The 14,065-nt window shown below is 42.2% G+C and overlaps 1 protein-coding gene across 1 annotated transcript in view; it reads right to left on the bottom strand.

Moving 5' to 3' along the window:
- The window catches only part of LOC138358838 (PDZ and LIM domain protein 2-like), a 194,149-nt gene extending 187,054 nt beyond the window's left edge, over positions 1-7,095 (bottom strand). Inside the window, exons 1-2 of the mRNA XM_069317171.1 lie at positions 7,003-7,095; positions 4,754-5,038 (exon numbers count right to left, since the gene is read on the bottom strand). Of these exons, the coding sequence (XP_069173272.1) occupies positions 4,754-4,843 (90 nt within the window). The 5' untranslated portion in view covers positions 4,844-5,038; positions 7,003-7,095. The remainder of the gene's footprint in view (positions 1-4,753; positions 5,039-7,002) is intronic.
- Between the last annotated feature and the right edge of the window lie 6,970 nt (positions 7,096-14,065).

Genomic DNA, 14,065 nt, shown 5'->3' with positions numbered 1-14,065 from the left:
TCGTGGCTCCTACTGACTTTCGAATAAATGAAGTTCTCACAGGCAGCTTTCACACAAGGACAAATGAAGATTATAGCAGAGGAGTTAGTTACCTTATTGGTCAAGAAGCTGTGAAGGACTCATGTAACTGAAGCTTTTAACTGCTCTTATTTGACAAATAACACTTACAAGACAATAGCAATTGATAAAAGGTAAATTAGTCCTGGCAGTAATATACAACATATTGCTTAACAGTCACTATCCACAGTCAAATATATTGGCGAAAATAAACACTTCAATTACACATCTGTAAGTAATTATCAAAAGAAGACGGGGAGACTACGTAGCTTAGATATCTTTAATGTCCTTATAAGGTACTTTTGCTTACAATGACGACTGACTCTCGTTAAAGGACCCACAAGATTGAAAAGAAGCAAACCAGGTTGGGCCCGATATTCACTCAGAACAAAACAAGTGACGGGATACCAACTCTCAAGCCCCATAGAAGCAAAACCTGTTGTTGTTGTTGTTGTTTAAGATTCGCTACTTGGATCAAAAAGTTCCAAGTAGCACGGGCTATGGTGAGCCCGTTGTGGACTTACCTGGCACAGGAGCGGGGCTGTAACCGAGCAAAACTTAATTAGCTAGGTTAATGTACCCAGTGGGAGAGGACGTGAAGGACAGGTGACAGGAGAGGACGTGAAGGACAGGTGACAGGAGAGGACGTGAAGGACAGGTGACAGGAGAGGACGTGAAGGACAGGTGACAGGAGAGGACGTGAGGGACAGGTGACAGGAGAGGACAGAAGGAGGCTCGCATACAAACAACGGGGCTATGAAGAAATTGGACAATTAACGTTAAGGATTCAACTGGACGTTGAAGTTAGTGACATTCCTTCTCATGTCGCGATAAACAACAATTCCCAATGGTGTAAAAAAGCTGCCGACAGACTTATTCCCGCCCAAAAAGGATAAAGTGATATGTAGAGAAAGAACATGTGGTCTGACCTACAATGTAATAAAGCTAAAGTCTAAAGAGAATGGTAAAAATACGAACAGAAAAAGGCTGAGATATTGTAAAAGAACAGCTAATTAGCCTGAAAAAGGATGGGACCAGTTCATTAAAAATTATAACTACGTACATAACTCAACAGAAGATTTCAAAAGAATTTCACAACATAGAAAAGACTATAGGGGGGGGTAGAAATAGCCTAAGCTACTCTATCCCTTTGAGATGTATTTCTTTCTTATCTCAATAAACATACTTGAACTTGAACTATAACAGAAAGACTGTTTGATTGAAAGACTGTTTGACTGTTTTGACTGAAAGATTCAAAGACATTGAATCACTGTTGGATTCAATGACTGTGCAACTATGGAGAGCAAGGAAATTGAATATAAATAATTACTGAAGTTGTTAAGATTCGGGCACAGGCATCGGCAACAGGCAACATCCGACCAATCACACTGAATAAAAGATCTGAAGACATAAGTATGCCACGTGCTCAGATATACAGCAGACCACTGCAGACACGAGAGCAGACCACCGCAGACAGGAGACATACCAGACAAATGGAAGACTGCCAATGATGAACCAATGTTTAAACAATAAGAAATAGACACGAGGGACCTAAACTACAGACCAGGAATTCCAATAGCATAGAATACAAAGTTACGACTAAGTAAAGCTTCCTTACTGCTACCACAATCACCAAGCTACCATTCCGCTACCACAATCACCAAGCTACCATTCCGCTACCACAATCGCCAAAACAACTTTCCTGCCACCACACTCACCAAGCAGCAACCACCCCCTGTTGCGCTCACCCCCACCACCATCTTCTCGACGCCACCACCACTATCACCACCCACCCCCACCAGCATTATCCTCCCTTGTCATGCCTCGCTCATTGTGATGCTTGCAGCTGGGTGCCGAGATGCCCTTGTCGGTGAGACCCCTGCATCCTATACCGTCTTCACAACCATCCTTCTATCTCCTTCCTTCCTTCTTTTTCTAGCCAATCATTCTCCCTCGTCTCACTGTTTCCCTCTTCTACGTCACTGCTTCCTCCTCCTCCTCTCTCCACTTCATCCTAGCTCCCACGTACCTTCCTCCTCTCTCTCTCTCTCACCTAGCTTAATGAGGCAAGCCTCACAGGTGTCCACATATAACAAACGACCCAGTCTTCATGCACTCTAAACTTGGTACCTTAAACAAGCGCCTCTGCGAGTCTGGCGAAGGTGTATCAGATGAACATAAATAATACCTCTCGTATCAACCAAAATCACCAGTGACAAGCGTAGTAAGGCGGCGCGTCTGGCGTACCGTAACGCCACACCAACGGACTCGGCCGGTCATCTCGAATGGTTACATGTTTTTTTTTCAGATTTAGCTACTCAGAACGACGTGTCCATGTAGCACGGGTTATGGTGAGCCCTAGAACGCCTTAAAAATCTAAATAGCATACACATACACCATCGTGCACGCACGTATGCACACACGCCTACACACACTCACATGGAATGGTTGACAAATGGAATGCATTAGGAAGTGATGTGGTGGAGGCTGACTCCATACACAGTTTCAAGTGTAGATATGATAGAGCCCAGTAGGCTCAGGAACCTGTACACCTGTTGATTGACGGTTGAGAGGCGGGACCAAAGAGCCAGAGGTCAACCCCCACAAGCACAAATAGGTGAGTACACATGGCAGTGGATGCTTATATTGTCGGAAGCTTCAAAAACGTCATTAGACATCTTACCGAGAAGACGGGACAACACAAACACAGCTCTCATCCTGTCACTAAACTCCTACACAAAGCCCTTTTCCAGCTGTCTAGTAATTCCTCCACCGACTAGTGAAGAATTGTGGACTATACGTGTTATGCATCTAAACGCTCACCTGCGTTAAGCCATGCGTATATGTCTAAATCTAGCTACACTTGAGTGCTAGCATGTGTATGTGCAGGTGACCTTGCGTGTCAGTCACCGTGAGCATGTGAGTTTCCGCGTATAATTGCGTGCTGGCATGCGTCCGTGTGTGTGTGAAAGCGTCCGTGAGTTGGCGTGCACCTATTCGCCTCTCGGAGGGGGGGGGAAGACCGCAGCCGGGCATTGATTATTATTTCTGGTTTCAGGGAAGCGACCTCAGTAGATGCGTGTTGACATTCGTGTCGTGATGTTTCTGCTCGTACGAGCGACCGGTACTACAAACAAACGTTCAATCATCGCACAGGTGACAGTACTAAGGAGGAAAGAACCCCCATAAGAAACAGGAGTAGAAATCCCACAGTAAAAAGAATATAATGCAAATTGCAGGAAAAAACACTACGCTAATAAATATTTATAAGGAACCAACTCACACATCTGAAAGTAAAGGAAGTGACGACGATATTGGTGTCTAATTATCAGCCACGATACTGTCTGCACGCACACACACACAAACATTACTGTATATATATATATATATATTATATATATATATATATATCATATATATATGTCGTACCTAGTAGCCAGAACGCACTTCTTTGCCTACTATGCAAGGCCCGATTTGCCTAATAAGCCAAGTTTTCGTGAATTAATTGTTTTTCGACAACCTAACCTACCTAACCTAACCTAACTTTTTCGGCTACCTAACCTACGAAACGTCGCAGCAGCAGTCCGCAATACTAGGAATCACATGAGACAAGCCCATGACATTACTCTAACAAGAGAAATGTTGAACAAGAATACTTGCATAATAGACAAAACCCAAGATTCAAGAAGATTACAAATTCTTGAGGCAATTCACATAAGAATAGAGCGACCTACCATGAACACCCAAATCACGGAACTATTTACTCTACCCACCATGAGAGTAAGGACAAGACAAGAACATATCGATGCCAACACAGAAGACAATGTCCAACATAACAGGCCAATTACACTGGATTAATCTTTGTGTTTAGATAGGAGATGCCTCGTATGGGCCAATAAGCCTTCTGCAGCCCCTATGTTTATCCCTTATGTATCCCCCCATGTTTTCACCTTCATTGTATTATCACCTGACCTAATGCGGGTATAAAATCAACTAATATTGTAAGATCTGTTCACTTGAGAATGAACCATGGAGGTTCGAAACGTCGTGCAAATTATACAAATAAGTGTAATACACTCTATAGTAAATCACTTCTTTTCTTCACCTTAAAAGTACGAAAATGAGTTTTGGAGAACTCCTATTTCAATTAAGCCCTGATGCTAAGAAAATAGTTAGAGGGATAGAAGCCCTAAACCAGAAAATAATAAATACAGAATATGCGGTCATATTCAATGAAACATGTTTGAAAGAAAACCTGCTGCCAGTATACACCAACATATATATATATATATATATATATATATATATATATATATATATATATATATATATATATATATATATATATATATATATACTCATTATATATATATATATACTCATTAAATATACAAATTACGAAACAATATTTGGGAAAGGCATAAAACTTTGTATGGCAATCTGTCAAAACAGACATTAACGCCCTATGTGCAGGGTATGACCCAACTGCCACCACCACCACCACCACTACCCAGGGCATGACCCAACTGCCACCACCACCACCACCACTACCCAGGGCATGACCCAACTGCCACCACCACCACCACCACTACCCAGGGCATGACCCAGCCACCACCACCACCCAGGACACTCCTGTACTAGACACTCCTGACAAGACCATAAAGTTCCCCCTCTCTGAGAAGAGAGCCACACTTACCTTGCTCACTATCAGGGGCTTGTCTCCACCTCCCTGCATGCGGAACCCCCACGGGTAGCCGCCTCTCAGCACCACCAGGACACGCACCATCGTGGGCGTGGGGAGAGAGGCGTGGGCGTAGGGAAGAGGCCAGACACAGTGTGGGCGTGGTAGCTACGCACACACAGACCTCAAGGCACGGATCGTAAACATTGCGTCCGAGCGGGTGCGGCTGGCGTTACATGGTGATCGATTTCAACTATAGACGCTTGTAGAAACAGTACACAAGTCGGGGTATTTCCACACCTACTCTCCGACGAAAGAAAAAATTACAAATGCGACGTTCAGCGGTACATTGAGGCACCGTGACTACAAGAGCACTTATCCACCAGCTGCACTGCACCACGTCAGTGTCTGTCACAAGCCCTCATGACACCAGGTGGCAGATTAGCCTTCAATGTGTCAATGTTGTCAAAATCCTCTTTACTGTACACCGACGCAATGGCTGAGTTGTGGCTGAGTGCTTCTGGGCTCTGGCTGAGTGACACCGTATAATCTAGCTCTTATGTAAACCCAGTGTGGTGTGGCTGTGTTAACCCAGTGTGGTGTGGCTGTGTTAACCCAGTGTGGTGTGGCTGTGTTAACCCAGTGTGGTGTAGCTGTGTTATCCTAGTGTGATGTGGTTGTTAACCCAGTGTGGTGTAGCTGTGTTATCCCAGTGTGATGTGGTTGTGTTATCCCAGTGTGATGTGGTTGTTAACCCAGTGTGGTGTAGCTGTGTTAACCCAGTGTGGTGTGGCTGTGTTAACCCAGTGTGGTGTGGCTGTGTTAACCCAGTGTGGTGTGGCTGTGTTAACCCAGTGTGGTGTGGCTGTGTTAACCCAGTGTGGTGTGGCTGTGTTAACCCAGTGTGATGTGGCTGTGTTAACCCAGTGTGATGTGGCTGTGTTAACCTAGTGTTGTGTGGCTGTGTTAACCTAGTGTTGTGTGGCTGTGTTAACCCAGTGTGGTGTGGCTGTGTTAACCTAGTGTTGTGTGGCTGTGTTAACCCAGTGTGGTGTGGCTGTGTTAACCTAGTGTTGTGTGGCTGTGTTAACCCAGTGTGGTGTGGCTGTGTTAACCCAGTGTGATGTGGCTGTGTTAACCCAGTGTGATGTGGATGTGTAAAACCAGTGTGATGTGGCTCAGGTACCCCGCTATAAGGACGAATGTGTACTGAAGATGAATTCTAAGCGGCCGCTCTACGAGACTAACACATTCCATATATTAGAGTTTGTATATGAATGTTTTGTTTGTATATTAATACACAACAAATGTGTTTGTTGTGTATTAATAGTAACTCATTCTCTCTAGAGTGTGTGTGTATTTACTTTTTATGCCTGCTGAATCCAATCTACTTTTGTTTTGATTATATTCTACATATATTTCTCTTTAGTATATACACACGCACACATGTCCCTAGGAAGCAGCCAGTATCATCTAACTCCTGGGTATCTATTTACTACTAGGTTAACTGAGGCCTCAGGTGAGGAAAAACTCTGCACATCGGGAATCGAACCCGGGCCCTTAGGACTATGACCCCAGAGCACTGTCCATTCGGCCGCAAGGCCGTGTGTGTGTGTGTGTGTGTGTGTGTGTGTGTGTGTGTGTGTGTGTGTGTGTGTGTGTGTGTGTGTGTGTGTGTGTAACTTCATGCATATAATGAGTCCCGTATAAACCATATACAAGTGCAGCTACCACAGAAGCGACATCGTGGATCACTTGTATCGAATCATTTACATATCTACTTAAGCAACTACAGTATAGACAAACACCAGAAATCGGGAGCAAAGGTCCCCTAACTGGCAATGCTAACGAGGTGTCCTCATTACCACACGACACGGCGGCTCTGCATCACTTATTATCAACTGCGGTAGTGGCATTATTTGCTGCCTCGCCTACCTTATCTGTTGTGGCTTGCTGTGCACTCCCACTATCGTTCATCTTTTCTATGGGCGTGAAACCCCAAATTGGGGTCATCTCTACATGTGGTAATTATCCGCCATGTGTTCATACCGGGCTACATATGTGACCTTGATCGCTTAACACTACTGCAGGTGGAGGGGAAGATGCTCACGCCGCTCCACGGGCACCGACCACCTCTCTCTCCATCAGGCAGTGAAAATAAGAATCACAAGGCATTACTTCCTTGCAGATCCCTGTCCTGTAAGTGTATGGCACTGTCTCTCCCCCTGGTGTGTGGGGACAGGTGTACTGGTGACGGCACTCACTACTCCAGGTGCCGACACTCGTGGCGTCAGGAGTGCCACACCACACAGGCGGCCCTCGCACTCACTCGCACACACACACGCACACTTGTCCCAACTCAGCTGAACTGCACGCGGCAGCTCCATGCTCAGATTATTGCCTTTTCTTCACCAGACTGTAGCTATGTGGCGCCCTTTTAGCGTTCAACTGCCCGCTGCTCGGATAACCCAACATGTGGGAAAATATGCCGCATATGAAGAGGAATTCTGCTACTTTCCCTTGTGGTTACAGCTCAACGTGTCCTGCTGTCGCGTTATATATCATAGTGTAATGTTTAAAGTCAGGACCGACATTCATGACTGTAGTTTATTAATTCACCAACGAAACTTTTTGAAACAACGTTGCCAACGCGTATTTTGTAAATCTCATGTCCTGGGAGTTGATAATTTCGCTGAGTCCATTTGACAGCTAATGTCGGTCTCGTACAGCATAAGCACACGCTCTGATAACAGTCTCTATATACACTCACATAATGAAAAAGCTTTAAGCAAATAATGTTTCAGTAGATGTGGAGACAGAGATGCCTGATCAATATCATTCAAGTCCGCAGGCGCGATTTTGAAGTAAATACAACCATAGAAAATGGTCTCGTAAGCGACCACTTTCTTTCATGTCTCATGGCAAACTAAGCTATTCATTACTAGTGCTAATAAAATGTATAACATTTACCTGAAGATAGACCACTATCTATAAAAATAGTGGTCTCGACGGAGATAGGAAGCTGGCGGCTTGTCAAAGTTCTCCAAGTTTTTCATTATTATAGAACTGATCAAATGAGCTGGTGGCACTTTGGACAATTTGTTAGTCATTAGTGTCAGGACTGATTTAATTTGTGTACGAATTCATGCAGTAACAAGAACGCCAGTGATTTTAACATTTATAATACACAGCTAATACTGCACAAATTCACGAGAATAGGCAACTTCTAACCACGTAAAATAATTAGTTGCACAGTGCAAATTACCTCCAGCATTTCGTAATGGATATAATTAAGTAACAAACAACAATCTCTGCTTTTAAATAACACACAACCCCCTCTGTTTAAATCCCGAAACATGCTAAACCTAAACTTACTCCACACACATTCTCTTGTGCTATTTACATGTACAAAACCTTGTACCTAAGTGCAAATCCTGATCTGAAACTCTTCATTGCCGGATGTAATCATTTTATTAATTCTGCTAGAATTTACCTACTTAAAATTATCTGTTGGATTAAGGACCTGCCCGAAACGCTGCGCGTACTAGTGGCTTTACAACATTGTAAATACTATGCTATGTATTCTCACAAACCCAATGTACCTTCTTGTACATAAATAAAATAAATAAATAATAGAACCCATAATCACCACACCAGAAATAAATATATCTTTGATATCCCCAGAGTCAAGCTAATTATGTGCAAACACTATGCAAATAAAGGGACCTAGTCTATGGAACTCACTCCCTAACCAATTAAAAAACTGTCCAACCTATGCACTGTTCAAAAGTAAAACAAAAACGTATCTAATTTCATCCTCATAGTTTCCTACCTAGTGCTTTAAGCTCGCACTGTATCTTGTGCTACCCACTCCCACAATATACGGGCCTAAGCCAAGCAACTTTACCAGTGTAATCTCTGTTATCAATTTGTATTATGGATGTTTTGATGAACGCAAATTTTACGACAATGTACCTATTAATAATCCTCAGATTATGCTACAATGTACCTGTTGATAATCCTCAAAATTTACTACAATATACTTATTAATAATCCTTAAATTATGCTACAATGTACCTGTTGAGAATCCTAAAAATTTACTACCATATACCTATTATTTTTCTTCAAATTATCTTACAATTTACCTGTTAATATCCTTCACATTTTGCTATAAATTACCTACTTAAAATTATCTGTTAGATTAAGGACCTGCCCGAAACGCTATGCGTATTAGTGGCTTTGCAAGAATGTAAAATTAATGCTATGTACTCTAATAAGCCCAATGTATCTTCTTGTATAAATAAATACATAAATAAATAAATATATAAATAAAGTAGAAGGGGGTACCCGGCTGTGCCTGGAATAGTCTATCTCTACCCACCCACCCATTCCACCCCTCTATCCGCCCCTCTCCTCTCCTGTCCCTTTCTCCCCCTTCCCTTTCCTTCCCCCTTTCCCTCTTACCTCTCTCATTTTCTCCCCTCTCCCCCCCACCCATCCCGTCTCCCTACCCTCTCCATCTTCCCTTCAACCTAGAACAGACATTTGACATTATATATATATATATATATATATATATATATATATATATATATATATATATATATATATACATATATGAGAGAGAGAGAGAGAGGGATATCCTGCTGCACCCGGGTCTCTTCCCTTCTTCCTCACTTCCACTCATACCCCCCCCCCCCCTTTTGAAGACCCCCTCGTCTCTATCCCCCTTTGGTCTCCCCCCTCCCTTTATTCCTCCTCCCCTTTCTCTTATACATATTATTAAACCCTTAAACAACTGTATGGGTCTCTCAGAACTTTTTTATGAAGGCATTTAGGTACACCTATATTTGTGCAGTTGCTCTGCACAAATACAGGTGTAATTTGTGCACCAATTGGTAAACTAATACTCCCTAACTGTTGTGGGTGGTAAGCTGCTAACCAAATTAAGCACCACCAGATCTGGAAAACGACTTCTATTCATGCTGAAATAACAGTGAAGATAATAATACTTAGAAGTACTGTAGGAGTACTTCAGAAGGCTCCCGGGATAAGCACAACACACGTACACTGTCGCTACATCTGGCCAGCCAATCCTCCTAAGGTTTCACAACGTCAAGAAAACGGTCAATTTAAAGTGTCCTCGCCTAACCTACAAGAGGACCCAAAACAGAAAACGGGACAGTACGTCACTTTCGCCAACCGCTTCCATTTTCTAGTACGACAAATTTTGGCCTTACGTAACGCATAGGAGCGAAATGCGACGTTTTCTTTGTAGGTTTATTACAACAGTTACGTTATTTAACATTCGTTGTTACCACTTTCTACCCAAAAAGGGATATAGTTAGTGCACAATGTAGGCAGCTGTCAGCGTTGTCTGTCAGCTGACAGTTTTCATTATCTGTAAATCAGTTTTCAAAGTCATCAGTCAGGTCACATGCAGTCAATCATCAATCAATTCTCATCTTAGCAAGTCACCAATATACTCAAAACAGACATTTCAGTTCCACGTTGTTCTATTGAACAATTAAAGCACGTCCCATTAATTTTCTAATCCTTCTCAACTGACTGTATTGCAATTACTACAATTTATTTATACATTTCATTCAATATTATAAAACTATGTAACATTTAGGTCACAAAGAACAACCTTAATAAACAACATAACAAAATACAAAATGCAATACCCCCCCCCATCAATATCGAATGGCGCTACAATTAACCTTCCGTAATGAATACAGCCATTGTCGTAATATTTGATACCATGTTGGACCTGTAGCTCACATGTGCTACACTCAATACCAGAGTACTCGAGCGGACACTCCGCATTTAAAAATTGTCGAAAATAATGAAATAAATTCCAGCGGCGTATGACTATAGACGATAGCGTCATATTCTACCACATGACCCTAGACGATAGCGTCGTACCCTACCACATGACCCTAGACGATAGCGTCGTACCCTACCACATGACCCTAGACGATAGCGTCGTACCCTACCACATGACCCTAGACGATAGCGTCGTACCCTACCACATGACCCTAGACGATAGCGTCGTACCCTACCACATGACCCTAGACGATAGCGTCGTACCCTACCACATGACCCTAGACGATAGCGTCGTACCCTACCACATGACCCTAGACGATAGCGTCGTACCCTACCACATGACCCTAGACGATAGCGTCATACCCTACCACATGACCCTAGACGATAGCGTCGTACCCTACCACATGACCCTAGACGATAGCGTCGTACCCTACCACATGACCCTAGACGATAGCGTCGTACCCTACCACATGAACACCAACACTTGGGAAAGGTCACTCAACTGTCCCTAGTCTTGTGATGTGTATTGTATGTATGAGATTATGTCGGGACAATTATTACAATTAATGGAAGTGTTAAAGATCTTATCAGAACACATAATGCCAGGAAAGAAAGTCCGAAGGTCTGACTCCCTGGTCATGTACGTTCACCACAAGTACAAACTAACACCTTATGAACCTTATTTATTAACATCTAATTTATAAAATATAAATATTGAGAGAGAGAGAGAGAGAGAGAGAGAGAGAGAGAGAGAGAGAGAGAGACACACACACACAAGACAGCAACACACAGCCCTACAATACCTCTTTTGCGTGAAGTAGCGGGAAGATATATATTACAAAAGGTCATTTCTATTATCTGCAATTTAACTGGAGCACGTAAACCCAAAAGTATTGTTTTACCACCGCCAGACGGAGAACAACGCGAAGCATAAAGTGGCGTTGTATTTACCTCCTGACGTTGTTGCCATAGCGACAAAGCCCTGGCTGTACCCAAATGCCCAGTTGAGCGAAGGTGCCAACACCGAGGCCGCGCTCAACTCCCAGTAACCTACGCTAAAGTGCCACCTAAAAGAGCTTGGAACACACAACCACATCTCAGAGGCCATAAAAATATGAAGCTAAAGTCAAATATTTACGCGTTATATTATTTGTATCGAGACTAAACATACTTGGAATATACTAAAATATTTTATAAATGAGCCATTCAGAAGTTAATTGATCACACAAAGTGTAAAAAAAATTATATAATTAAATACTTCTAATGACTAAGTTTCTGGGCACAATGGGGTCCTGCAAATAAAGTTTCCAGGAAGCACAAACTGAAAAAGACTTGTTAATACAAACCTTCTCCTCATTCTTCCCCACTCTCTCCCTCCTCATCATACCTTCACCCTCACTCTCCCCCTCCTCATCATACCTTCACCCTCACTCTCCCCCTCATCATACCTTCACTCGTACTCAAAACAATTTAAAATATAAATGTCATCTCCGTATCGCGGAGGAGCTGTGATATAATGAGTATATAGTACCATCGTTAACATTTTTTAACGCTGTTCCCTCTATTGTGTTCTGTCTCCTCGTCATCTGCATGTTTGCAAAATATTTGGCTTTAAAACTGGTTTCTTGAAATGGTTTAGAAAGTGCGTTTTTGTAACTAAGACATGGAACTAAACATGTTTTTGTCAACCAGATATTAATTACCGACAGAATCCTTATATGGAGATTTTCGGTGATAGCTCATTTTTCTTGAAAATTGGTAGAGTAGTTGACGTTCCTTGATATGGGACGAATGCGTTAACTACTACTAATTTCATTGTGGTTCTCTCTCTCAACTTTTTAAGTCATGTGTTTTGTGACATTATGTGTTATATATAACATATGAATTATATATAATTATGGGTACCACCACTGGCAGTGTTGCAAGGGCCAAACCTCAGTGAAGATAAAAAGGCTCTCAGAGAAAACCTGAATATTTTGGTTACATAATGTTTTTTATTTTTATTTTATTGATTTATATACCAGAAGGTACATTGGGGGTTAACAGAGAAGATAGAAATTAAGTTGAATTTACATTCTTGTAAAGCCACTAACACGTATAGCGTTTCGGACAAAAGTTAACACGTTAACACGTAACGGTAACACGTTACAAGAAGGTAACACTCTTACAGGTCATCGGTGAAGCCATCTGTAACAGTCCGGATGTGCTTCCAATTGATCTGATACTATTTTTGTGCTATTAAGACATCTACGAGATGTTTCAACTGTTGTAGAGACTGTGTTGGATGTGAACGAGTTAGTCTTACTAAACCAAGTTTTATAACTTTGCGCGTTTTATTTGCCAAATGCTTCGAAAATGTTTTGTTCGTGCCGAGGAAAAAAAATCTGTCACATGTTTCATATTTTTGTTTGTACTATTCGCGAGGGAGGAAGTTGTAGAAAACTATAAGTAGGTTATGCATTCTCTTAGATTGTAAATAAACACAATCTACATTTATGTGCTGGAGATTGTACATGATAGATATTGTGTCAGGAGGCCCTATCTAGGATTTTGTAACAGCTTTGGATATATCTCATGACAAGAATGTAATCAGTGTTGACTTAGCCCATTACTTCTCAGGGATGCACGACCACCCGAAAACATAAAAATCAGATTTGATTTATTAAATGTTTTCGACAAAATCGCAGTGGAGTGAGACATCATCACACCCATCAAAGCCTGTATCATCTTCATTCCTACACGAGAGAAACATACGACTAGCATGTATTTCCTTAAACCCCTGGACCCGGATTCACAAAGCAGTTACGCAAGTATTTACGAACCTGTACATCTTTCCTCAATCTTTCACGGCTTTAGTTACATTTATTAAACAGTTTACAAGCATGAAAACTTGCTAATCAACTGTTGTTATTGTTATAAACAGCCTCCTGGTGCTTCGGAGCTCAATTAACTGTTTAATAATTGTAAACAAAGCCGCCAAAGATTGAGAAAAGATGTACAGGTTCCCAAGTGCTTGCGTAACTGCTTCGTGAATCTGGCCCCAGATACGTGTTACTCCTCTATAAACACATCCAGTGACACACACGATGAACTATCTCACAGGAGTTCACCTCGCCCACTCGGGATCATTGATAAATCACAGAGCAGCGTTCAGTTCCCTTCACTCTCGTCCTGCGAAATATTATACATTTCGCATGTCACCTCCTCTAACCGTGATACACAATACATCTACCCGATCATTCTTCATTCTCTTGTGATACATAATTCATCTAGCAGCTGCCTCACCGCGTGATACGTAATACATTATCATCACCCTGTACCCTAGACACATATCCACCCGCGAGACCCTACACACACACTGGAACGGATACAAGCACACCCCCTCACCCCCACCTACCTGCTCAAGTGATACATAATAATAATACATCCAGAGGCTCCCCCCCCCCCACCTCCCAGGATACATACATACAACAAGCCTCCATGATGGTGATAAAGGTC

This window comes from Procambarus clarkii, chromosome 86 (genome assembly GCF_040958095.1).
Source record: "Procambarus clarkii isolate CNS0578487 chromosome 86, FALCON_Pclarkii_2.0, whole genome shotgun sequence".
Lineage (NCBI taxonomy): Eukaryota > Metazoa > Arthropoda > Malacostraca > Decapoda > Cambaridae > Procambarus > Procambarus clarkii.
This window is presented reverse-complemented; position numbering and strand designations above follow the sequence as displayed.